We start from the raw sequence: 27,784 nt of genomic DNA, 5'->3' as shown, positions 1-27,784 counted from the left end.
GCAATAATTTTTCATTAGCAGAACTGTGGCTGGGTGTGGGACAATCCCTCAGGTAAGACACAGCCCCTTACTGAACCATGTCATTTAACTTTGGGCTTCATGAGATTAATGTTTACACTCAGGATCCATCAATTCCTGAGGAGAAGAAGAAATCTGTTGCTGTCTCTGCTCTTTCCTCCACCCCCTAATAAAACCTTCTTTGAGATTATCAAGTTTTTCCCAACCTATAATCCAAATGCTCCCTGCTGTTTAGCCTATCCCTGAAAACTAATGAGAAGATCCCATATCTCACCTTATTAAAACATCCTTCCTTGCAGTTGTAGGCAGTTTCAGAAATTTTCCCAGACTGAACAGGCTAATTTTTCCTAGAAATTCCTTAGAAATGTCCCCTGGCATTGCTGGGCATCTTTTTCCTCAGTTCCCACAGAAAACCCAACACTGGGCAGTAAGAGTGACTTTCCATGCAAACCACTCTGGATATTCCACCCTGTCCACGCTGTCCTTTCCAACGTGCATCTTATTTACATTATCTACACATCCAGCATCCCCCACTGAAGGAGTCAGAGCCCTCATGGGGAGCTAGAGCATCCCTTGTGTTTGTACATGTCCAGAGTCAGCTCCTTCAGCCCCGTGCCAGGCTGGCGCGGTGGGATGGCACACACGGACTTGGACCGGCTCTCCTTCCCCTCTCGGACCTTCTCCGTGTTCCCCACTGTGGGAAGAGAAACAGCACAAGAAACACCACGAGAAACACCCCAAGAAACACCCTTCTTTGTGGTTCAGCAGGAATGAAGGACACCAAGCTGGCCATGTGCTCTTTGGGGATGAGCTGTTCCACTCCACTTCCCAGTTATAAAACAGGAGAAAAGAACAGTGTTTCCATGGAAGGAAAAGCCAAAAAAAGGTGATTTCAATCCAGGTTTACACTTCAAAATACATAAAGTATTTGGATCAGTATCATCATTCTTTCGTCAGTCCACATCTGCAGCTTTGCAGAGCAAAAATTCACATTGGTGACTTCCTTAAAGCAGCTCTGGACAACGCAGGTGTCCTGCTGGAGCACCTGGAATGTCCTCTTGTCATATTATGGGACTGTTTGACAGGGATGAACATGCAACCATGACAGAAGGGTTACAATCTCCTTCTGTTCTGACACCACTGTATGTCAGAGGCCATGGTGCTCGTGTTTTCTGTGGGTGGAAAAAAAATTTACCCAGAAATAATGGGTTTTATCACTTTTCTCTGCTTACAGTCATGGTTTTCTTCAGAAAGAACATTACTGAAGTATTCCTGGTAAACTGTGGATTAAAACAGCTACATCCCAGGTTGGATGAGGCAACCTGACCTGGTCGGAGATGTCCCTGTTTGTGGCAGAGGGGTTGGATTAGATGGCTTTAAAAGAGCCCAAACCATTCACACCAACCTCAGGTGGGCTGAGAGGGGGCACCAGGGCTCTTTCAGCTCTTCTTGCTCACCCAAGAGGCTCATTTCAGGAGCCCAAATTTGTCCCACAACCTCCCTGTCACCTGCTGGGCCATTCCACGGGGATGAGGGAGGGCAGGGAATGAGCCTCAGCTCCCCAACTTACCGGTGAGGGAGCGGCAGAGCTTGGGCTGCGGGCTGGGCTCGCCCTGCGCCGAGCACGAGTCCTCCTTCTGCGACTGAGGGAGGGAGAGAAGGACTTCAGTGCCCTGTGAAACCTGCCCACAACACTCCTGCCTCATAAACCTGCAATCCCTAAGGATTCCACTCCCTTTCGGTTCACTTTTGTCATGTAAAAATAAACAATAACAACAACGAAAAAAATAAGGATTGCTAAAAATAGGCTGAAGAGATGGCAGGAAGTATTTGCAGATGGTGATTTGGTACAACATAGAATCATGGAATGGCCTGGATTGGAAGGGCTTTAAAGATCATCCCATTCCCTCTGCTGTGGGTGGGAACACCTCTCACAGGACCAAGTTGCTCCATCAAAACTAAAGGCCTAAAACCCTTCCAGGGATGGCGCATTCACAGCTCCTCTGAACAACATTACAAGCTCTTTATGGAGCATCAAGAATTTAGAAATAAAACCGAGCCAGTGCCAGAGGCTTAAAGAATGAAAATGGCACAATACAGCAATTATGTTTTGAGTTCTGGAAGAGGTCTGAGCTCCCCAGGAATGGTTCAGCTGAGGATGGGAAGCCCTGGAGCTGAGAGAATGGGGCAGGGAGTGCAGAAGGCAAAGCTGTCCCCAGGATATGGATGTTTCTCACCTTGGCTGTTCCCCACGCTGGCTGCAGGCCAAGGAGGCAGGTAACGAGCTGGCACTAACGAGCTCCCTGTCCTTTCATTCCAGTGCTAATCTCCACCCTCCAGGACAAAAAAATCGGAATGAAAAAAAAATAGAAATCAGGTAGCACAATGCCGCCTGGATTGTTCGGCGCCTCTGCAAACTGGGAATAAGTCTCTCACACAGCTGCGATTTGGCACCTCGGTCCTGAAACCCAGACTGCCAAAATAACTCTGGACACATCCCAGCCTGGTTTTCTGTTTTGTTTCGGTTCCTTCTCCTCCCTCCCCTAACGAGGACCGCTGCCCTGCATCCCTTGTTCTCCCTTTTATTGACCATTTTAATAACAATGCCTTCCCGGCTCCGGCAGCTCCCTGGAAAGCCATTCCCAGGGGCATTGAGCGGTTCTCAGAGCACGCTCCATGAAAGGGCTCTGACATAATTACCAAAGGCACTCTGTCATTTACGCACATGGCTCGCAGGCAGCTCCAAATAAGCTCCTTCTGGGGGAGTGCACTCCTGTTTTGGCAGCAGAAAAGAGGACCAAGTTGCCTGGCTACAGGTGCAAGGATTTTCTGGGTGCTCCGTGGTAAATAAAAGCTGTCCTGGGTCTCAGAATCTGCCCTGCCAGCTCAGGCTGGGCTGGATCCCTGCCTAAAATAAGGCCAGCCCCGAAAGCAGCCGGTGCTGGAAGCCAGCAATGATGCACGGCTCCAGGAAGCAGCAGCCTTCGGCAGGAATTTTGTCCTTAGGCAGAGGAAGGAGAACTTTCTGCTGGAAATAGATAGTCTTGGAGTTAATCCTCTGGGCTGTGGTTCAGAGCTGAAGTCACCTCATTCTCCTGCCAAGGTCCTTCTGCCTGGTGTAAATCATTTAACCTGCTCTGGAGGAAGGAAGATTGTTCTTTTCTTGCTCTTTCTCCCTGTTTTGTTCTCCAAACTCTCCTTGGAGGAGGCTCCAAGAGCCCCCTCTCCATGCTGTAAAAGCCCCTGAAGTGAAGCCACCAACCCAAACAGGGATGTTCTCCCACACACCCCTGATTTTGTTTGGGGAGAAAAAAACCAACCAGCCCCTAATAAAATATGATAAATAAAATATTTAACTGAGCTACAAGAGCTTCATATTTAACAGCAAAGCTCTCAGCACCTTCACTAAACAAGAAAAACAGGGTTTTCAAACACCCAACAGAAAAAACCAAACAGAAAAAACCAAACAGAAAAAAACAGGGTTTCTACTGAAGCAAATTTTTAAAATAATTCCCTCAGCTCCTAACGCTCAAGGTACCACCACAGCTTTTCTCCAGGACTGGCAGTGGAATTGCAGGAGTTTCACCAGCACCACAGGGGTTCCAGTGGCCCTTTGCTGGAAGTTTATTCCCCATCCCTGGATTTCCAGCTGGGCCTGCAAACACAGTTGTAATGCTTCCATCTCGTGGTGAGATGTAGAACAGAAAAACCTGGGGAGCAGCAGCATCCAAGTTTTTCTTGCTGACTCAAAACCTGGAAAGCCAAACCCTTCCCTGTGGGACTACAAAAGATGGAATATCTGACAATCAGAAAAATCTCTAACACTATCGACAGTTTTCATGAATAGCTTTTTTAAATCAGGAAAATACAATTTTCTTTTCAATTTGGCATGGAAGAAACACGAGTAGCTGCTTTTTCCCCAAAACCTGGTAAGTATTGAGCTGCTTATAATAGGCTAAAATCTACTTTTTAGCACACTGTTCCTTCTTTCTACTGACAAATTCTGCAATCTGTCCTCCTACAGAACAAAGTAACAGCATTCACCCACCCTCCTTAATATTATATAATATTATATATATAAAATTAATATGGTGTTAATATTTCAGGGCTCTATTAGAGCACTATCCCATCACTTTTGGGCATCATTTTATTTCTTTTCACAGTAAATGAGGCAGCTATTCTTAAAAATTAGCTGGAAAGCTGCTGGTGACACAAAACAGGCCTGGCTTGTCCTTTTGGGCACTGAGGGATGGTTCTTGGGTTAGAATCACCCTTACAGGTGTCACTGGGATCAGCTCCTGGTATTTGCTACCATCTCCAGGCTGGACAGGACATCCTCATCTAGTGGAAGGTGTCTCTGCCCATGGCAGGGGGTTGGAACTGGATGATCTTTAAGGTTTTTCCCAACCCAAACCATTCTGGGATTTACATCTGCTTCCCTTGGCCAGGCACAACGCCAAGGTGGCTGCAGTGAAGGGCTGTGAGCAGCACCAACAAGTGGCTCCAGTGACACAACAGTATTCAGCATCAAATTGGCATTTTCCATAATCCACAGGGCATTTCCCACCCTCAGAGGGCATTTTTCCATCATCCACAAGTCAGCACAGACACAGAGTGAATCCTACTGCTTTTGCAATTCCCCAAAAACCATTCTGTTCCCCCAAAGCCCAGCTGCAAGCACTCAAAGGAACAGGAGGAACAGCTTTCCCAAAGCTCCTGGATTTCCCACCAAATGCAGCAGAGAAGGGGAAAGCAGGAGCACAAGGGTTAACAATCAAATATCCTTAAAGGAGGGAACGTCGTGCTCAAAATCAGCCAGAGTTTGATGTTGCTCTTTTGAAGTTTAATTATACCAAATGTTCTACAGGAACATGCCATGTTCTTGCCTATCTATTCTGAATTGTAAGTACCAATCAGCATGTAAATGATCAAATTAAATCTTTTAAGTTGTTTGCAAGAGCCAGAACACCTTTCTGGGGAGGAAGGGCTGAGCACCAGCAGTGTTTGGTGCGGTGCTGCCGCTCCCGGTGGGCTCCTCCATGATTGGCATTTCCACAAGGAAAGTGGAGTGGAAAAAAGTCCACAGCATTCCTGAGTTATTGTGCTGTCATGGAAAATTACTATCTAAATAGGGAAGGGTGGTTTGTTTCTTTCTAAAAGGTCATTTTGTTCTCATCAGTGATGGAGCTTGGCTGCTCAGATTAGAGATCACAACTCACACTTGGACAGTGCTCCAGCTCAAGCCATCAAAACCTAAAATTCGGAGAAGTGAGTGAAATTCAGGAATGGCTCAGCAATTACTGCAAGCACCAGCCCTGCCAGAGCTCATAGAGTGTTTGGACAACACTTTCAGGCACAGGGTAGGATTTCTTGGGGCTGTCTGTGCAGGGCCAGGAACTGGCTCAGTGATCTTCATGGATCCCTTCCAATTCTGGATGTTCTGTGGTTCTGCACTGCTGCTGACCTGGGCATTTGGGAGCAAAATATGACAAGGGTTAAATGCTTTTCCTCTAAAGAGTTACAGAGGATGGGAGGAACTGAAAAAAACCAAGCCTGCTCCTCATGCATCATTTCTGCAAACCTTTCTTTTCCATAGCTAAATGCCGGCCCAGCTTCTCTCACCAATCTCCAAAGAGCAAAAGTCTTCACCAGGCACAGACGTTGTATTAATCCTGTTTCTCCTCTGATTCAGAACATAAACCAACACAGAGCTATGCAAGCAGTAAATTGGAAAAATTTTCATTTCTCACAGGAATCTGGTAAGCAAAACTTCCTTCTATTTTACTTCTTTCAAGCCTGCTCAGAACTGTAGATGTGTTTAAAAACAAAGAATTCACCCCCAGAATGCACAAGAAAGATCACAAAAATGCTTCTTCTGTCCTTTCAAAAGAGTTGAGCTGGGAGGGGGGGAAACATTGAGCAGTTTCAAATATTTACACTCTGGACCACTGACAATGGGGGAGACAAATTCCTGTGTTCGATGAAATCTCCCAGAAAAGAAAACACGGGAAAACCAGACCTCAGCATCGCAGAGTGAAGCCCAGTCAGTGACATTTGTAAATAGTAAAAGTAAAGAACTTTCCTAGCATGGGTGGAAGTCACAAAGCACTGAACAGGGCCGTGCTTGGGATGGCTCCTTGCTTTGCCAGAAGCTGGGTTGGGGGCAGTTCTTCCCTTTCTATTTTTCCTATTCACTGGAATGCGATTTGGGATTGAGAGCCTTTTTTTAGTTAAAATAACAATAGTTGTGTTTCAAAGGAAACAGCCTCAGCAGTGAGCAGGCTGTGGGGAAAGCAGCCTGTGCTGTTGAGAGTGTAGCTAAGAATTGGAAAAGTACAAGGCTGTGGCTAATTCCAAGTCCTGCACCTGCAAGATAGTGTGTCCTTGGGCCTAGCTGTAGTATGATAACAAATAGTGAAAGAGACATGAGAAAAGAGAGATGTAACCCCTAAAGAATAGAGAAGAGCTGATGTTGTGGTGTGGCCAATAGACGGTGTAAATTACACAATATTCATGAGCTTATTACTTGCTGTATAAGTCTCTGATGCTCTCTTCAATAAAAGAAGCTTGCTGATCTCATATTGAGCATCTCAGGTTTTCCCTGCACCCGACAAATGGCTCATTCTGCAACACAGTGCTCGCTCTCACCTCCTTCCTGGAGCTGCTGCAGGTGTCGCTCCCGCCCAGCTCCACCAGCAGGCTCTTGTGCCGCAGGATCAGGAGCTCCTTGGCGCGCTCCGCGGGCTCGCTGTCCCCGGGCAGGGTGTGCCTGTTGTACGCCGGGCCCTGCAGGGGACACACGGAGCTGCTGGACACGGGACATCGCTGCCATCCTGCAGGAGACTCCTGCCCTGCAGCCATCCCACCCAGCTGTGCATGCAGTGGTGTGGGAGACGTGGGGATGGGAAGAGACACGGAAGGGAGATGGGACTCTGTAGGAGCGTCGGGGGTAGGATGGTGGGGACAGACAGAGACGAGAGATCTCTGGAGCCAGGTCGTGGAACTTGGGTTGATTGCAAAGGGCCTGGGTGCAGGGCCCTGCTGGGATTTGGGGTTTATTGCAAAGGGCCTGGGTGCAGGGCCCTGCTGGGATTTGGGGTTTATTGCAAAGGGCCTGGGTGCAGGGCCCTGCTGGGATTTGGGGTTTATTGCAAAGGGCCTGGGTGCAGGGCCCTGCTGGGAGCTGCCAGACACAGCTCAGAGCAGGCCTGAGAGAAGAGAGGGGCAGAGAGGATGAGAGGGTGAGAGAGTCAAAGGGCAAGAGAGTAAAACGGGGTAAGAGAGTGAGGTTCCCATTACAATACAATAAATCTTCTTCTGTGTTGAATATTCTGATTCTCACTAACCAATCTAGTACAAGCTACAAATCCTATAGCATTTACATACAGCCTATAAGATCATTACATTACCATACTGTGTTACATTTTAAACCCTAAAAACTCCTCTTTGGGCCCCTTCTGCCAAGCTGTAGGGTCTGCTCTAACTAACCCTTGGAGCTGTCTGCAAGCAGAGGGTGTTGTTCCATCAAAAGGGGATTACCTTCAGCCAGCCACACCATTGTTTTCTAGTTGTTTAGTAACTGAGGTATCTCAAAGCTTGCTTTCATTTCAATCTCGCTTATAGTTTCTATATTCTCAAAATCTTTTGCCAGACAATCATATTTATAAGGCTTTCCTGTTTCATCTTCTCCAACAGGACTCCAAACTTCTTTTTTTTTTAGTTGAAATCACCCAAGAAATCCCTGAATGACAAGACTGAGGTGGCATCCAGGTGTCCACAGTGACTCAGCCCGAGGTGCCTTCACAGCTTCAGCCCCCAATGTTTTGTATTAACACCACCTTCCATATAAATCATTGGGAATCATAAATCCTCCTTCAAAACCCACCACCCAGCTTGAAATATCCCACTAGCACCAGTGGGAGCTGGGATAATGCTGTCTCTACAAGGGGTTAGGCTGGATTAATGCAGGACTAAGCTCAAACTGGACCTGTGCCTTCATCCCTCCACCATGTCCATAGGTTCTTCCCAGCCTTATCCCACTGTTTCCCTCAGCTCAGCAAAGGGACAGGAGGGGAAGGCTGATCCCTCTGTGCTGAGCTGCCCACACCAGCCCCACCCCTGAGGACTCTGTATTTTGTGTGCAATGCATAAAACAAAGGCTTAGGTGGACTTTAAGGCTAAGTCTCCCTAGGAACAGCAATTCCAGGTGCTGTGTGAAACCCCAGACATGATCCATGACTCTGTAAACAGCAAGTGGGGTTTATGTCCTTTAACCACTGCTACCAGTTCCATGGCAGAACTCTTGAGTGGATTTAAAAGCTCTACAGATCAATTGCCACTCACAGCTCTCTTCCATGGGGAAAAATGTACCATGATGATCACCCCATCCCTGCTCTGCCCTAGAGCTGCTGCTGGATGTGCTAACCCAGTGCCTGGAGTTCCACGTGCTCCTCCTTTCTCCTTTTCCCTGCCGGGTACCGATGCCGAAAATATTCCATGAAATTATAGGCTGACTGGGTGAACCTTTCAAAAGCTGTCAGGCAGCAAACAGAAATGTGCCACTGACTTGGAAACTGGATCTGGCTCCACACAGCCAACTATTCTCTCCTCACAAAGAGACATCCTGGGTAATTATGGAAATATTCATAACATCTGCTCAGGCTGTTCGGATAACTGAGGAAATTTGTGTCATTGGACACTTAAAATATGGATGGAGGGAGAAGTTGTACCGTCCTCCTGATCCGGTACAGGTTCCTGGCCAATATTTCCTGCATGTTGTCCAGGACATCAGGATTTGGAGTGTCCTCCAGTTTTTGGTCTGTTATGACAGTCCTGTCACTGCTGCTGCAAAGGAAAGCAGAAGATCTTATTTTGGAAGTGTATCCCCAAATCTCAGTGCCCCTTTGGGATCCCACCACAGCCAACGTGGCCAGCAGCTCATCTCTGCAGATGGAGCTCGTGGCAAAGCAGGAATTTGGCACTTGCATCAGAGCTGGGCTGTCCATATGCTCCCTGGTGGATAAAAGAGCCACGGGGAGCTGTGGCAGAGCAGAACCATCTGTGAGGTCTGAAGTGGCCATTCAGAACATTTAACAGTGCAAACCCATCCAAAATTGGGCAGGAGCCTCTCCCTCAGAGCACCATTTCCCTGTAACTCGTGGGGCTACAGGTGGCCCTCCATGTGCCACCATCAGTGCTGGGTGATGCTCACCCACCCCATCATTTCTAGCCCCAGCTGCTGGGTTTGAGGTGGTGTTTGCTCACAGGAAGGAGGGGTGGGCCAGGCCGTGGCCCAGCTGCCCAGCCTGGGCCAGCTCCATGGCGTGCTTGCGCTCCAGCTTCTCGTAGAGCAGCACGATGCTGGACTTGGGCTGGTCATACTCCCTGAGCAGGATCTTCTGCAGGTATTTGCTGTTGAAATACTCCAGCCTGTTGGAGAACAAAATGAGATGGGTTTGGCCTCTCCCCTGACTCCCCAGCACCAACAGACCTGAGCAAGGCACAGGGTCACAGCCCACGAGTGACCCATATTCCATTAAATTCCATTATATCCCATTAACAACTCCTCAGAAATCGATGGTCCAAGAGGTCAGTCCCTAATTATTTCTGCATTACAGTACATGAGTCAAAATATTAAAACTTCACTAATTAAAATGAAAACTCCCCAAAAGTACCAGATATATCATGAACTCTTCTAGAAGTGCTATATCTGCAGTAGCCACAGAAGTCAACACTTCCAGATTCCTTCTTGAGCCATCTCCTCTTCTTTTCTGCACAAATTGTTGAATAATTTAGGTTGGGAAAGACCTCTGATATCATCAATCTCTCTAAGATCTGCTCACAAGGAGTTAGGATGTTCCTCAGCAGCAGTGTCTCCCATACCCTCTAGTGGCACTTCCAAGCATGGGCATTCCTAAAAAATCTCTACCAGCTGCATCTGTGTCTGGACCACCAAGGAGTTAAACCTGGTAGATAGTCTTTTTTGTATATTTTATGGTATTTGTGATTTTTAATAAATTCTAATAATAAATTAATAAATTTAATAAATTCTGATGCCTTTTAAAAAAATTTTAAAATGTACAGATTCCCAGAATTTAATGAAAATTGAACACTTTGCTACAGAAATCTGTAGAGATCTTCTGTAATTTCAGTCCACAACAAGCAGTGCTGCAAACTCAGCTCTTTAATGTTAACTGGGCACAGGCTGCATGTCATGGCCATGGGCTTCCAGCAGATTTCTTTGGGCAAGAAGGGACAAACACAACAAGAGAGGAGAAAGAATCTTTTTAGGGTGATGCAAAAGAGGTGTCTGCAAGCAGGGAAGTGCCTGAAAACCTGGTGTCCTCTTGGACAAGGAAAAGCTGCCCCTCTGTCCCCTCCCTCATGGATGAACAAGGCCCAGCTGCCCACAGCGGAAACTTCGGGAATAGAAACCAACCTCCTATTTTTTCCTACACGTGTACACAGTTGTATTTTGGCAAATCCTTACTTGTCTTTCCAGTAATACTGTCCCCAGTGTCCAGATATATCTTCAATGCCAGCCAGCAAATGATCCAGGAACTAAAGAGGAGAGAGAGAGGATTTCACTCTATGCCGGCTGCATACGCGATGAACGCGGCCAGCAAACAGCAAAAGCCACACACACACAACAGGGCATGGGCTGCTTCCAGCTCGGGATATGGAGCTGGGAAACAAGGAGAGAAGGCACTGGGATAACTCTCCATGCCCTCATCCATTGGTGCTGGAGTATGACTGGTTTGCTTTCAGGCGTGGGCAAGCAGAGGATAAATGCAGAGGGCCATGAATCTGCTCTCTGTGATGGGGACAGGAGGGCTGGTGGCTTCCATCTTCTGGGCCTTGTCCAGCAGGAAAGGCTCATTTTTGGGGTTTTGAGAACAATTTGTCTCAGGGAATCAGTATCTTCAGGATATAAGTGTAAGTAACCCATAAATGTTAATCTTGAATAATAAATACTGCCTTCCCCCAGACACTTCCCACTAAATAAAATAATCATATCATACTTTATATGAATACATTATTATTGTTTAAAATTATGTAAAAAATCCCAGCCTGGTTGGGTTTTCCCCCTCAAAGTTAAATCCCTGTAATTTCCCAAACTGCTTTCCCTCCTAATGGCATCTCTAAAGTGGGAGAGGGCTCTGCTCTGCTACCCTCCACACTCAGGTACTGATGATCCTGGAACTTTCTACAGCTCTAAATTTTTTAAAACTATCTTTCTGGGGAGTCAGAGACAGAAAAGTTTCTGAGCAGCTGGCTCAGCCCTGCAGCCTGGTGTGGATTTAGTGCCCTCACATGGCTGCTGGCAGCTGTGAGCTCCACGAACACAGCACTGGAGGGAAGCACTGAAGTGTCCCATCCCTGGGAATGTCCCATCCCTGGGAATGTCCCAGGCCAGGCTGGACAGGGCCTGGAGCAACCTGGGATAAGGGAAAGTGTCCCTGCCCATGGCAAGGGGTGGAATGAGATGAGTTTTAAGGTCCAATCCAAACTATTCTGATTCTTTGGAATTACACTCACACACTCTGATCATCACTCCTACGAGCAAGAATATCCCAACTATCCAGATGGCAAAATAAATTTGAGTAAGAAAACTGCTTCTGGCTTCTGCATCCCTGATTTCCAACTATCTGCATTTTTACCTTCTCAACTTAATTGGTGCATGGCCATTTTCAGCTCACAGCTCCTAATAAACACATTTCTGAGATGATTTACCGCTCACATCCTAACAAAAGAACAAAATCTTCTCTGCTCATGACTGGAAAAGTGTGTGTTAACCTCAGACAAAGCCCTGCAGTCCAACCCCATTGTGAGGATGCCAAACAGGTTTTACAAATGTCCTCAGCCCCAATGGCTTTATTGCTAAAGAAACAATGACAATAATATTCCTGGAGGAGCCATCTCCACAGAAACGTGGCTGGGATTGAACAGGTAGATTCAGAAATATATTAATTTTCCATTGAATGCAGATGAAAATGGAAATGCTCAGGTGAGTGGGAGAGCAGCTGACCTCATGGAGCTGAGCCTCTCCCTGAAGTCCTCTATGACTACAAATACCAACACTGGGGTGGTGAGAACAAGGGGAATGAAAACCCACCTTTGAGTTATGGATGTAGAATCACAGGTTGGATGGGACCTTACATCTCATCTCATTCCAGTCCCTGCCATGGGCAGGAACACCTCCCACTATGCCAGATAGCTCCAATCTCCACCCAACCTGGCCTTGAATAATTCCAGGGATGGTGCACTTCAGAGGTTCCCTCCAATATAGCACCAAACTTATCTTCCCTTTCCTCATTTTTCTGAACCAATGGTGGTGATGGGACTGGAGAACACATGAAAGTTTCTAATCCTGAAAGCAACCAAGCCTCATTTTCTTTCTCTTGTTCCAGAGACCAGAGAAATTTGAGTTAGGTCAGAGCTTAAAGTTTTGGGCGAGAAATCATCTTTTTCTCTTATGTTTGTGCACTACCTGATGTTACATCAGCCTGACTGGTGCTGCTCTTATAATGCAAAAAAAACCCCCATGGTTAGGGAGCTGAACAGGACTTCTAACATGCAAAGGGGCTGGTAAAACTGCAGATTTTGCAAATTTGGGTAAAACTGCAGATCTGCAGCATCCCTGGAGACACATACATTGCAGGAAATATCAGAAAGCTCTGACCACGTGCTGATGGATGCTCCACTTACCCTGATGTGGATCTGCTCCCCCACAGTGGGAGCACTCTCCCTTTTCCTCTTGACAGCCAACAGGTCAACGAGGGGACGGATGGTCATTCCCTGCAGAGTAACCACAGACACAGAAATCAGCCTTTCCTCACGCCCAATTTTCCTGCATTGGAACAAAAGCCAGCAGTGTGGGGCTGAGCCACAGTGACCCTGTTCTTGTGTCTGAGCAGCCTCCCTGACCTGCCCTGCTTTCCTAGCAGGATAAAACCTGCCAAGCTTCAACAGGACTAGAAACTGTTCCCCCAGGTGTACCCCAAACACTTTGTTTGCTCCTGGTAGGAACCTGTCAATGGAGAGGAACTCACAGGGAGGCTTCAGGATGGAGGGAAGAAACTTCCACTCGCCTCATCCAGCCTCTCTGAGACCACAAAAAGCCAACCAAGAATTCCAAGGTCAAGCCTGTGGTTTGCTGTTGCTGTGTTTGTGGTTTGCTGCTGCTCGTGGCCTCCCAGATGGAAAGGGGCTCGAAACAACCCAAGTTCAAATGCCTGAAATGGGGATAATCCCTGAGATTTCTCAGCACGGAGCCTCCGCCAGCAATTGTCTGCTCACTCCTTCAGCCCTGTGTGTCACACACCATCAGTCCAGAGATCTCTGATGGCCAGACAGTGGCTGAGCTTCCTCATCAAAGCATCCACCTGGTGGGAAGGGTCAAGGAAAAGTTTTAATATCCTTTAAGCCTCATGAGAGAACTAAAATGCTGCTGTGGTGTGTTTCTTAGTCCGGCTTCCGCATGAAATGACTTTTCTAGGACATGTTTACAGCAAAAATGATGGAGTAGTTGATGTTTATGACTTCTGAATGTCACAAATGCTGGCACGGAGAAGAGTTGAACACATTTTTAATTGCAGAAACAATTAATGTGTCATTTTAATAGCTAATAGCAATAAAAAATGTGTCTCTATTGAGTCAATAACACAGAACTCACAAATTCCAGAATAACAGATATTACAAAAATTAAGCAGAGACTCTGCAATTTGGCCTCTTGCCTTCCTGGATAATCAGCTGCAGTTGTTTCCATTTTAAAGCAGTATTTGGGAATGTTATGGGAATCCCACCTGTCATTCCAGCCACACATCATTTCCCAGCACACCTGCAGGTCCCCTGTGCTGCTCCTCCATCCACCAGGGAAAACTCATCCCAGGGAGTGTCTGACAGCTCCATCACAGCTCACACAACGTTTTCCACCTCCAGAAATCCAGTGGGACAGTGCAGGCATCAAACAACCTGCCCCTTTCTCAATTATTACATTTGCTCAGAATTTCATGGCAGAGGTCAGGGGCCAGTAAGTTGAGGGAGTGAACTTACAGCAGTATTTGATTTTAAAACCACACCAAGAGGCAGAACAATGAGGGGAGGTTTGTGACATTCCAGACAAGCCCAGAGAGCTCCCTGGAGAAGTTCCTGGTCTGCGTGGCACACAGCCAGCCTGCTTGGAAGCACTGAGGGGCTGACAGTGGCTCAGGCAACCTCCTCAAAATGATTAACCAGGCTTGTTGTGGGAAGAGCCTTATGCAACTGGGTTAGGAAGGCCAAAAGAGAGGAGGTTCCTGGCTTGTGGAATGCTCTGATAGAGCCACGGGTGGCCAAGCCCAGCTGCTCATGGGGTGGTCATTCCTCTGTGGCAGGAGGGTTTCCAGCCAGCAGAGCCAGGATTTCCAAGGGAATCATAGATGTGGAGGGTTTGAGCACTGACAAGATGGCCCAAACCAGCCTAGAAGGGCTCAAATCACCTCTGCCTTGGTTTCTGTCCTATTATTATTATCTGTCCCAGACACTCCCGAACAAGTCTATATTGAGATCGTTGTGAATACAGAGAAAACATTTGCATAAAACAAGAAGAGAAATGTCCACTATGCACTGAAGTTGTTTCACAGCCAATATTTCTCTTGCCCTTTCCACACAGAGCGACCACAAAAGACTCTGGGACGGTAAAATTATTTCCTCCCCAACAATGCATCCATCGATGTGTCTGGCAGCAGCATCACAAAGTTGATTTGCAAACCCAGGTTTTTGAAGCGTCTGTTACATTTACCCACCTTTTTCTGTGCTGACTCCAGCAATATCATTCTGCCTCAGATTTTAAGTAATTTTCCTGTTTTTCCCTGCCCTGTTGTGGTGGTGCCCTGGCACTGCAGGCCCCTGGAGCCCAGCTCAGCCCTCTGCAGACACAGAGCTCCTGAAAGGCTGAGGGTCAGGGGGCTCCCCAGCGACACAGGGACCCTGTTTAACTCTCACCCTTTTGCACGGGGCTGACATCACCAGCTGAGCTTTGAGGTTACACAAAAGCCCTTGGATTTCCCAAAGCCTGGAGCTGCTGCCTTGGAACAACCTTTCTGTGAGGCTCGGGAACGGGAGCGGCCTGCACGAGCGGGCATGCCTGGGGACCGGGACTTTTCAATGTTGCACCCACATTTGCATCTTAAAACTTGTCAAGCTCCACCTAAGCACATCCCCCATGCTGGCCTGGCCCCTGCTCTCTCCTTTCAGGCTGAGGCTGTGCCCAGTCCCACTGCCCTGCAGCGCCCAGCTCTGATCCCATTGGCACAACACGCTCTGATCCATCCTCCAGCTCAGGATGAGGATTTGGGTGGATGTGGGGAAGCAAAACCAACTCCAACACTCCACATTGTCCCAGTGCTTGACACCCACCAGAGGGGCTCAGTCAGGAAAAGCAGAAGGAGTTTGCTCTGAGGGTGATGCTCAGCCATGGGGCCACTCTGCAGCTGCCACCATCTCCCAAAGGCCCAGAAACTCCTCTGCTCCTGGGCAACAGCTCCTCATGGACCTCACCTCCCTGACCAGGAGCTCACAGGGAGCTCTTTTACATGAGATCTTTCCCAAACATCCACATCCCACTCACTTCAGTCCTGTGGAGAACCACTCTTTACTTTTTAGGATAAACAGAGGTGGACATCGGCCTAGCTCACTCCAGCACCTGACAACCCCAACTTTTCCACCAAAGCCTCCTTCAGATGTGGCTGTGTTTGCCAGAGGAACCAAGAGCTGTACTTTAGAGAAGCCCTTAGAGACCTGCTGCTGGTCACAGAAGAGCAGGGACACATCCGAGATCCCACAGAAAGCTGCAGGAAAGGTTTTACCACTAGATGTCACAGCAATGCTGAGAGCTGCTGCTCCTCCGAGCCCTGGAGCACCACAATTCCTTAAAACTCAGTGTTGGAGCACCAGAATTTACAGCCCCAGCGAGAGGGAGAGGAACCTCCTCCACCAGGCCCTGGAGGGGACCCAATCCCGAATCTGAGCCCAACACTGGTTTTACCTGCACGAACACAGTGAAGAGGATGACAACAGTTGTTGCTGCAATGAAGAGCTTTTTCCTGTGGAAGTCGGGCAGCAGGAAAACCAACGAGAAGCAAATGGCCCCTCGGAGCCCCCCATAGGCAATGATGAACTGGTCCTTACTGGTGATGGTGTTCACGTGAAATCTGTTCACAAAGAAAGTCAGCACAAGAACCCCTGGAAAGCAGGAAGGTAGATTGAGGTACATCAGTTAAATGGAACAATTAGAGAAAACTCATGATCTTACATCTTCCAGTAAAACATCACAGAATTGGGAAACACCAACTACAAGGAACAAGCCACGGCACAAGGGGGTATATTCCCAATACACCACTGGAGAACTTTTCTCCCAGTCTGATCCAACAGGCTGAACTTTGTGCAGATGAAAATTAATCCCCAACATATTTCTAATTTGAGGGATTACAAATATTGACTGGCTACAGTCCTGAAATATTAATTGATTTATTCTAATTGGTGATAACAAATGACTGAATTGCTGAGGTTACAAATGCTTTTGAGGCAAATCAACAGCAACAACTTAACCACAAATTGCCCTCCTATTTGCCAAAGTTTCCAAGCAGTAGCTTGGATAAGTAGCTATATTCCACTTGTGTTAATGTTATTTCTTTCCCTCAGATTTATCCTACACAAATTGAAGGCCAGGTGAGGTTACACAACAATTGCTGTGATTTACAGCCATTTGCAAATGCACAAACAGATGCAGAAAGGTACAAAAAGTCAGGCCTTAAATCAGTAGGCCGTGATTTTAATCCCAATGGATGTGATAAACATCCCATTTCCCAAAGATTAACAGCCATTCTGAGAACTGATGGCACCTCCTGTCACTGACTTTTGTTAGGAATTAGCTGGAGCCACAGCACTGTTGCTTTTCTAGAGGGTGTTTCCAAAAGAAATAAAAACAGCGCATTTGTTGTGTACATATCAAACATCTTCCCACACACCTCCAGCTAAAAATAGCTGAACTTTTACTGTATATTGGAGGAGTGTGAGGAAAACAAAAAGCTGGGCATGTTTGGGAATAGGGAACTCAGTCAACTGAACCCTGTGGCACCTTCCCCATCTCTGGAGCTCTGCAGAACTGGTGCCCAGACCAGCAGACAGGAAGCACTTGGGTCTCAAGGTTCTTTGCAACTTAAAAAATAAATAAAACAACAAAGCCTCCCTCAGATCACATCCACCCCTACTCTACAGCTCAGGCAGCGCCAATGATTTAAAGGAACAAAATTTACTTGAGCTGATATCCTGGCCTTTGTCTTAATTTAATCCTTCCTCATAAATTATTATTAGCATTCCCTAAACTAATTCAAGGCCAGTTTGCTCCAAGAGATGACATACAATTAATCATTCTGAGCAGAATGTATTTTCTCCTGCAGATACCTTGGGAAAGAGCAGGAGGAAATCTCCCCAGGGCTTGGATATCAGCAGAGCCCCAGTGCTGCCATGCAAGGGCTCTACTTTCCTTTTTAGATGATCTTCCTCATACCAAAGGAATTCCCCAGGTTTCAGCAGAATAATTTCTCAAACATTTAATGCACTGAGAGTGTTCTGTGAGGGACTGGGGTACACACCAATCCCAGCATTGCCCACCCAAAAATCCCCAATTCCTGCAGGGAAATGTGGGGGCACCTCCTTTTTCTGGATCAGTGCCTCAAGCACCTCCAAAATCCTGGAATTAAGACTGGATAAGTCCTCCAAGATCATCAGGTCCAACCATTCCTCCAGCACTGCCAAGGCCACCACTAATCCATGTCCCCAAGTGTCACAACCACACATTTTTTGAACACTTCCAGGGCTGTTGTCTCCACCACTGCCTTGGGCAGCCCATTCCAATGTTTGGCACCCCTTTCCACAAAGAAATCTTCCCAACTATCCAATTATTAATTAATAATATTAATTAATTAATCCAGAGCTGCTGGATGGCTCAGAGCAGGCCAAGGTTTCATCTCAACCACTCCAAGGAGGAGTTTCCCAGTCTGGCTCGGTGCAGCCCCTTCCCAGTTCTCACCCTCCCAGCTTGCCAGGAAGGTGCTGCAGGACAGAACACCCTGCTCAGGACCACCCAGACAATCTCCAGCCCTTGTTTGTGTGTTCTTATTTAATTCCAGGGAGATTTTCACTGGAAAAGGGTGGCTGCAGCCTGAGCCCTTCCCTAATAATGTGCTGCATAATTGAAGCTGCTCTCAGAAGAGCTGTGCTTAGGGAGGATTTTTGGGGTACTTTTGTAGCATTGCTATGTTCTTATAGCTTGCAATGAAGAATTTTTGAACTAAAAAAAAAAAAAAAAAAAAAAAACCAAACAAAAATTCAAATTTACTGAGAGCTTCTTTTATCTGAGCAAATAATTTAAGAGAAATCACTTAATGGAAATAAAACACATGAATGTATAAAAAACTGACTAAAACACATGAATGTATAAAAAACTGACTAATGAGCACATTTCCAAGTATGGTGCACAGTTATTAAAACAAACTTTGGCATGTCCTAGCAGCTAATAAACCCCATTCTGCTCTGCCTTGCTAATCATGGCCTAACCTATTTAAACAATTTCTTGGAGTGTCTGTCAAATTCGAGTTCACTGCTTGACTTACTGGTTTGTAAACATAAATCCTGTCAAACGTTTTTAAGCGCTCGAATTCTTTGCCAAAAATGTGTGCTGTTATTTTCACAAATATTGTTAAGATATAAAAATACCCATAACTGAAGCACTCATTAGGTGCCAAGCACCATAAGAATGGAGGTCTAGCCTCTCCCAGCATGGAACCAGCACAAGATGCAACTGTGGAGAATGGAAACAAAGCACATCTATTTTTTTTTTGGTCATTTTCAATGCATGAAAATGGGATCCCAGGGAATCCTGGAACCAGAAGTTGGGTTTGCATTGGAATTGTGGCCAAAGAAACTGCAGAGATGAGTTATCAGGAGAGTATTTTCCTGCTTTGCCCCTCATTATCACCAAGCCTTGATCTCTTTATCGCTGTGAGGTTGGTCACACACCCTGATGAGTTCTCCAGGGATGCTGTAGACTCTTCATCCATGGAGATAACCAAAAGCCACCTGGAACATTCTTGCCTGTCTGACCCTGCTAGGGCAGGGGTTGGAGCAGATGATCTCCACAGGCCCCTGGAAACCTCAGCAATTCCCCAATTCTGCCACTCTCAACCCTAACCTGAAATTCTTGAGTAGGAGAAGGAGCATCCTCACAGTTTAGGTCCCAAATCTCATCTGGAATGAGAGCTACTGCAATGTTCCTCCAGCTTCCCAGTGAAGGATGCTGCTGTACATCAGCTTGTTATGAATTAAATCCCTTAAATTCAGAGGATTTTCATGGATCTTTCACCCCAAGGTATGTATCTACAAGTTCCCTCCTGCTGGGGAGAATACCAAGGAACTAAAAAACACTGAAATGGAAAAGGAGATCGTGGCAATGAAGGAGGGTAAAGAAAGATCATGGCAAAAAAGGGACATTGATAAAACAGATCTCATGAAAGCTTCTATCCAGCACCAATGAGTGCAAGAGCAGGGAACTGCAGCCAAAGCCAAGATTTGGAATTGAGTGAGATGGAGGAGCAGGAAGCATTGGCTGGGATGTCCCAGTCCAGTCTGAGCATTCCCATCTGGAATAATCACACTGCAGAGTGAACAGGAAAGGAGGATGGAGGGGCAGAGCACCCTCTCATCCAATGGAATCTCACTCCTCACTCCCATAAACAATAACAGACATGAAAAACCAAGATCTACAATTTCCCCTACCAAGTGCCCTCCAAACGAGGCAGAAAATAACTGTGAAGCAAATGTAGGGCCAGTTCCACTCGTGGTTTTCTCCGATGGTGGAAACTCCGAGGAAGATGAAGATGAGGGTGTCGCTCACGCTGCTCCACATCTTCATGAAGTACTTGACAGTGGTGTGGGACTTGAGGGAGATGTTGGCCTCCACGTAACGCTTCATGCCCATGGCACAGGAAATGATGCTGAGGAAGTGAAAAATAAACAACAAGAAAATAAATATGTTTGAAATATGAAATGAAAAATATGTTTTTCTACTTTAACACAGAAAATCAACATATCAATTATAAAAAAATGGGGTTTCATCAAGTCTTGGACATTTGCAGACATTTCACTGAGGGCTGAGTCACTTCCTGCATCAGGCCAAGAGAATCGGGACTACTAGGACAATAAAATACTTCATAGGTTGCCCAAACTGTCCAAATCTGGATTTTAGCAGGTGAACAATTCATCACCTGTTGCATTTTATCAGAGCACAAAGCAACACCTCCAACTAACACCCAACTCTTCCCATCCCCACACGCAGTTTCCAGTTCTTTAACTTTGCCAAACTCTGACCTTGCAATTGCCTGGCAATTTTTCATGGATAATTGTTTCTTCAAGTTCCAGGGAACATGGCATTAGCCTAATTCATCAGCTTTTCAAATCAATGTATTTTCAGGCCAGCAATCCTAGGAGGTCAAAAATCAATACATTTGCAGGCCAGCAATCCTAGGAGGTCAAAACAATTGAGCGCTCAAAGTGCTGAAACTCTTTTTTTTATATTTTAATCTGGACCAAAACATTTTTGTTCTAAATATTGCAACATGAATAGAAAAAGGGCTTTAAATTTCCAAGATCTGACTTGTAGTGCCATTTGATAAAGCCATCCATATTTTTATTGCACTGAAAACTGATTCCACAGGGAACATCACAATGTTGGATCACAGAAAAGCCAACAGAGAAGCAGATCTTTGGCTTGTCCCTGGCTCTGGGTGTGACCAGGACAGGTAAGTGACCCAAACAAAGGTGTTGAGAGAGGTTGTGGCTCACCCAGAACTATCAACTAAGAGATGCTCAGAGAGCTGCCAGGCAATTACTGCTTTGCACTGAAAATGCCCTGTTTAACCCCAGAATTTCACTAACATTTTGCATTATTTTGAAGACATAAACATTTGGGTCTCTTTGAATTTAAAACTGGGCTTTAGGGAGAGGATTTGTGGCAAAAGCAGAGGATAGGAAAGGTCAGAATTAGGAAAGTCACAACACTTTTGCTGAGGAATGGGATCCTGTGTTTTCCAGCACTAGGAGACAAAGATTCAGTTCCCTTTTTCACCAAATGTTTGAGTTCACATCTTTCCTCTCCTAAGAAAATGTACCAGTACATAAAAATATTCTAATACAGGTCTGGTTTGATTTATCCTTTTTAGGTCTGGCCTGCTTTGCCAGAAAGAGCAACAGGGACTGAACCACAGACTGGAAAAAAAATAAATTCTTCTGTTACTGTGTCTGCCTCAATAAATAGTGGGGAATGTAGTTCCAGTTAAAAACTAAGAAATCCAAGTACTTATGGGCAAGTGATTTCCAGAGCTGTGGTTTTGGGGAATGCTTATTGGAGAACGGACAGGGGATCACAGCACAGTCACAGAAAGAGAATAAACTTGTCTAAAGATGAACACTGCCACCAAAGCAAGGGGCAGGGAAAAAGAGAATAAGAAAGGAAAAAATCCAACTAAAACCTATTTGCAGAACAGTTTCACAGACTGAGCTGTATTCAGATTTTTTTTATATTTTTCTGGAGTATGTAGAATTGATTTTTTTGGCAATCAAATTATTTTTCAAAGACACAAACTGCCAAAAGCTGCTTTTTATAATACAGTATTCCCTGGCCACAACAGAATGAATTGTTTGAACTCCAGATCTATAAGACAGGCATTTATAATTTGGCAATTAGAAGGGCACAGTGCAGGAATCAGCTGCCTTTGCCATTGTTTTGCTTTAGAAAAAAATGCATTATTCAAAAGAACAGCAAATGGGTTCCATAATGGGTACAGCAGATTGTGATTGATAGAAGGAGACACCATTAGGATTGAATGTTTTCTGCTCCATGATGATTATGCAGCATATTTATTTCACTGTTCTGTCTTGCACTCCTATAAATAGGCTTTTCCTACCTATTCCCAGAGCTGGAATTGTTTTCAGTAACACTCAAATATTGCTCCTATTAACCAGCCGAGGAAACAAAATCGGCAAGACACAGGGATGGTTTATATCCAAAGCAACATCATTAGTTTTAAAATAGAAAATAGATCTCCCAGATACTTCTGTGCTGAGCTGGGAGCCCACTTCATTTTTTATTTTCTTTTTATCTTCTTTCTCATCAGCTGCACAGTTGTTTACACTGCAGCCACTGATGCAGGGTAGGTGCATTTTGGTGTCTTTGGGGGAATATTAAATGGTTGTGATCCTCAGCACCAGCTGATTCAGTTTGGGCAGGAGAACCACACTCAATACAATACAGGGCTGGATCCTGTATTCCTGTGTCCTCTGGTTTTCCTCTCTCTCTGCTTTCCAAGGTGAGATTTTGGTGAACATTGGGGTCTTTCTGGCTATTTTTGTCTCAGCATCTGCTCTGACAGTGAGATGTCCAACGAGGTAAGCACAAAGCTTAATTAGTCCCTTAAATCGGAATGATCTGGCTCAAAATTATTCATTTTATTAAAAGATCTACCCAGGTAAAAGAAAATTAAATGAGCTGCATGAATTTCTGACAGCTTTGGCTGAAATTGGCCAGCAGATTCCCAATATTGCTGGAGACAGAGGTGTTGGTTGACACCTGAGGCCAGACATGAGCTGTGTCTGAGCTTCTGGAGCCAAGTCAGAATCTCCAAAGCAGAGGTTTCCATTAGAATCCTCTGCTCCCAAAAAAAAACAGGAATATTTCAGGCTTCAGTTCCTGTCCCATCACTCACTGCTGTCACACCAAGGGCTGCCAGGCAGGACATGCAGATGGGGAAGGGGATGTGAGAACAGAAGTGCTGCAAACCAAGATCAAACCTTTCCAAGGAGCTGACTAAATTCTCCTTGTAACTCTTCCCATGTTGGTTTTGACTGGGCCATGTGGAAAATAACAAAATAAACTAAGAAACTTCTTCTGGCTCTGCCAAACCTGCCAGACCTCTCACTGTTGGAACATCCAGCCTTTCCAAACAAAAACCATGGAGCTCAAACAAACATTCCTCAATAACCTACATAAATCCCCCATCAGCCATCATTGTGCAATTTGGGAAACAGAATGACACTTGGAGAGGGGCCTGCTCTTCGTTATACACAGATTTCCAAATTTTAAAGTGTTTTGGGGTGTTTTTCAGTGAATATAGGCAGGGAGTTTCCCTGGAGAGAGGAGCTGCAGGGCCTGACTTACGCCACGATGCCGGAGAGGTGGAACATCTCTGCAGTGAGGTAGGACAGGTAGCTGTACAGGAACACAAACAGGGGCTCGATGACACGGATGTCCTTGGTGAAACGAGTGGTGAAGGCAGCAGTGAACCCAAAACTCAGCCCCACTAAAACTCCTCCCAGCCCAACCACGAAGAATTTTCCAATTCCAGCAAAAACATCCACGCTTTTGATGGTCGGCATCTCACAGAAAGAGCGAAAGAGTTTGTAGAGCACCTTGGAGGGGAAGGAAAAAGGGAAACAGCTGTTCACTGGATGTTCACCAGACATGGTCATGACACCAAATACAAATACTGGGAATCCTGCCAGTGCAGTGTCACCTCCTGCCCAGGAGCTCTGGCTCCCACCAGGGGACTGCTGTGGCCCTCACAGACTTCTGTCCCCAGACACAGAGTCAAAGAGGAACCTGAAAACTCCTAAATTCACCTGAATGCTGCCCAGGACCTCATTGCCAGAGAATTGGACCAGGATCCTCTGCAAGAAAGAGTTGTTGATGACTTTTCGCTCAACAAATCACAGAATCATTGAGGTTGAAAAAACCCTCCAAAATCATCCAGTCCAACCAATAACCCAGCACTGCCATGTTCACCACTAAACCATGTCCCCAGGTGCCACATCCACACGGTTTTTAAACACTTTCAGGTGTGGTGACTCCACCACTTCCCTGGGCAGCCTGTGCCAATGCTTGACTGCCTTTTCCATGAAGAAATTTTTCCCAATGGCCAATCTAAGCCTCTCCTGGTGACACCTGAGACCGTTTCATCTCATCCTGCCATTTGCTCCCTGGGAGAAAAGATCAACCCCCACTTGGCTACGACCTCATCTCAAGGAGCTGTAGAGAGAAATAAAGTCTTCCCCGAGCCTCCTTTTCTGCAGCTCTTCCATCCCCTCACTCAGTTTAACTTTGCAGGTTAAACACCCCAGCTCAGGCTGGTCCTTACCACGGTCACGGCATCATTGAGGAGGGATTCCCCAAAAACCAGGATGTGCAGCTTCTCGTTGACATGGATCTCCTCAAAGACAGCCAGCACGGCCACAGGGTCCACGGCAGCGATGAGGCTGCCGAACAGGAGGTTGTGCAGCAGGGACACGTCCTGCAGCCGGAAGGATTTCACCTGGCAGATCCCATACAGGGAAAAGCCGATCCCAAACACGTTCCAGATGGTGCCCACCACGGCGTAGAGCAGGATGGTGCCGATGTTCTCGAAAAAGGGGCGGCTGGGCATGAAGTAGCCGGCGTCCAGCACGATGGGGGGCAGGAGGTAGAGGAAAAAGATGTCGCTGTCCATCACTGGTGGGGATCTATCGTTTAACCCATAGATGATTCCCCCCATGATGAGCCCCACAAAGATCAACAAACAGCTCTCGGGAACGACGGAGGGCAGCTTGTTGTAGAGGTGGAAACCTACAGGGCAGGGAAGGATAAAAGTGGTGTTACCTCACCAGCCCAAACCCTCCCAAGGTCCCCACACTCCCACTGTCAGCAGGTTACACCTCGGAGTTGCACAAATAAATTCACACAGTGAGGGTGAAGTTGCTCAGAAATGGGTTAGAAAATCTGAAAGTTACTGAAAATACCAAACTTTCTCAAATTACTGCCTGTTCAGACCTCATTTCATCATAGCATAAGGTTAGAGATTATCTATTGAGGTGATAAACAAAAAGTAATAATCTGCATTAAATAAAAAAGTATTTGGAATTATTAATTATGTAATCTAGTCAGCAGCCCATCTTCAGTGCTAACAGAAATAGCAATTTCTAATTTTAAACACAATACAGTTTCTATACATTAAAGAAAAAATCACAAAATCCCTTCCCATTAATTATAAAGAGGTCCACTTTTAATAGCATTTAATCATTAGCATTTAAAGCTAAAAAATGTCCAATCAAGCCTGTCTTGTGCAATGCCCAACATTAGAAAAACCACCACAAGTACAAGGTGAGTTATTAAAAGAAAAAGTCATTGAAACAAACCTAATTAGAACAAAAATAACAATTTTTTTAAATCTCTGATCATTATTATGCCTTCATGCATGTGACTAGAATTAGGGCCTCATTATGAAGCATGAAATTAGTCAGACAAAAAGACTCTTTCCATCTGAAAAATTCTAATCAAACCCAATCTTAGAAACTTCTCCATTCTGAGGAAAAGAAATACAAGGGGAAAAAAAAAAGCCTTAAGATAACTTTTATAGCAGTAATTTAACAGAATTTAAGACAATTCCTGGAGAAAAAATATTTTTATATAATTTTCACTTGTCTGTGCCCAGTTTTTCAGAGGAAAATAAATCTATCTTAGATGACCTTGCATAGACAATCAACGCACAGAGATTTTATTTTGGGCAGCCTGGACATGGATGCAATTATTCCCTGGCCAGACAAAGGGCACTTTTAGAAGAATAAGCAATCTTCATTTTAAGATGAAGATGTCAGTGGACCACCTGCACAGAGCGTGGCTGGCAAGGAAATCAAGGTGAACACACACCGTGGTGCATCCTGCAGTTAAATCAAGCTGCTTGCTCCTCCTGGAAACCCGGTATTTTTCCTCCTAACAGCAACAGCACTCCCAGGTGTGAATTTCTAGATGGAAAATCACCCTTTCCAGATGGAAAACCACATTTCCCTAAAATGCAACTTGTTTTCCACCTGTGCAGCGTCTCTGGCACGCAGCGTGTGAATTCCGAGGATTTGGGACGTTACCTCAGATTCTAAAGCGGAGCAGACATGGAGCAAAGGCCACACCACCTCCACAGACTCCCCATCCCTCCTCATCCTCTCAGGAGGCCTCACCTATTTTGGCCAGGGAGGCCAGCATGATCCAGAGGGTGATTTCAAAGGGCACCTGGACGTGCTGATAATCCAGAGAGAAGAAGGCGTGCTCCGCGGATTCATTGCCCGGCGCGTCCTCGGCAGCCCAGCTGATGTTCTCCAGCCCCACGTCCTCCAGGGCTCCCACCATGCAGGAGAGCCAGGAGCCAGCCAGGACAGCTGCAGCTCTGCACCCCTGGCTCTCCATGGCCCTGGAAGCCGCAGCTGCTCCTGCTGTGGTGGGTGAGTGGTTGGAAGCACTGCTGGAGGCACCAGAGCTCATGGGGGAGGGATGCAAAGGGAGGAGCAATTGTTCCACCTCAGGCTGGTTTCACTCCCTGGTCCATCAGCTTCCAGCTGGGAGATCCCACTGGAGAGTGGTGCTTTTTTGGTGCCATGTGCCTAAATAGGGGCTCCTGCTGTGGATGCTTCATTGAGGAAATGCCTCACGTGCCCTCAGACCAATGGTACAACTCACGTTTTAGTCCCAGTTCTTGATGTGTTTTGGCTCCCAGTCCCTCACAAACCTCTCTTGGAGGGAACAAAATAACCTTCACTGCTGTTAGAACAGACCCACATCCCACAAAAAACCCCCATCCTGAAACAGCTCCATCACACACGGGGCTTCCCTGGATTTCTGCAATGTCCACGCAAAGAACACAACACAAACATCACTGGAAATCGGTTTTCATTTGGTGAAACAAGCAAAGCACCCAGTTTGTTGGGCTAAATACAGAGCTGCAGGAACAGAGGGCACCTGTGTGGGACAAATAAGGGTCTACAATTGCTTAAAGCTTCCTATAAAAGAGATTAACAGGAAAAGTTATTTTCAACTCTCTTGAAAACAGCATCAAAAACTGAGTTGCTCAGAATCATTGGAAAAATAAGGGTAGTTGCAACAGTGTTTAACAAAACAGTGGAGGAAAAACGTATTGGGTCAAATTCCTTCATTTTAAAGCTTCATTTAGTCTGATGATGCTTCAAGAGGCACAGATTTAGCCCAGAGAACACTGGTAATTAAAATCTGGGGCTGCTGCCAGACGGATCGATGGTCTATTTGCTCCCTAAGTGACACCAAAAGGGAGTGCCAGTGACAGGCTGGTGACTGACCCACTTCTGAGCTGTGGGGCCCAGGACACAGATCCTCAGCACCACTCCCTGCTCCTCATCCCTTTGCAAAGCAAGAGGAGGATACACTTTGGAAGGCAGGAGGGATGCAATGACACCCTCAAGGAGCAACTTCTTTCTGCTTTACCAGGGTTCACTTGGATTTCATTGAATCTGACAATGGTTTGGGTTGGAAGGGACCCTAAGGCTCATCTCATTTCAACCCTCCATCCTTGGGACATCTCCCACTGTCCCAGGTTGCTCCAAGCTCCATCTCTTGACACTTCCAGGGCAGCCTTAGCTTCTCTGGAAAACCTGTGCCAGGGCCACACCACCCTCACAGGGAGGGAATTCTTTCCAATATCTAACAAGAAATCACTCATTACTCTGAAGAAGGGAGAACAGTGCTCTTGACAGCAATTAAGAAGTAATTAAGCAATTATTTAGCCAGAGGAAGAGCAATGGAAGCAGCTCCGAGCCTGGGCTCACGTCCCAAGCCATCATATTTTCCTCTTTCTGTTGAAATATTGGGTGTTAAACGTAAGGGTTTGAGGACTTGTTC

The 27,784-nt window shown here is 46.1% G+C and overlaps 1 protein-coding gene across 1 annotated transcript; it reads right to left on the bottom strand.

The window, feature by feature from the left end:
- Positions 1 to 569: 569 nt before the first annotated feature.
- On the bottom strand, positions 570 to 26,323 carry LOC131563951 (sodium/hydrogen exchanger 2-like). Its single transcript, XM_058814189.1, has 12 exons — positions 26,098 to 26,323; positions 24,249 to 24,712; positions 23,273 to 23,523; positions 19,837 to 20,054; positions 16,046 to 16,242; positions 12,727 to 12,816; positions 10,508 to 10,578; positions 9,283 to 9,447; positions 8,748 to 8,862; positions 6,667 to 6,804; positions 1,589 to 1,661; positions 570 to 712 (listed from the first exon to the last, which is right to left on the bottom strand). Exons 1-12 carry the CDS (start codon positions 26,321 to 26,323, stop codon positions 570 to 572), a joined length of 2,151 nt encoding a protein of 716 aa, XP_058670172.1.
- Between the last annotated feature and the right edge of the window lie 1,461 nt (positions 26,324 to 27,784).

The sequence above is a fragment of the Ammospiza caudacuta genome, chromosome 14 (assembly GCF_027887145.1).
Source record: "Ammospiza caudacuta isolate bAmmCau1 chromosome 14, bAmmCau1.pri, whole genome shotgun sequence".
NCBI classification, from domain to species: Eukaryota; Metazoa; Chordata; class Aves; order Passeriformes; family Passerellidae; genus Ammospiza; species Ammospiza caudacuta.
This window is presented reverse-complemented; position numbering and strand designations above follow the sequence as displayed.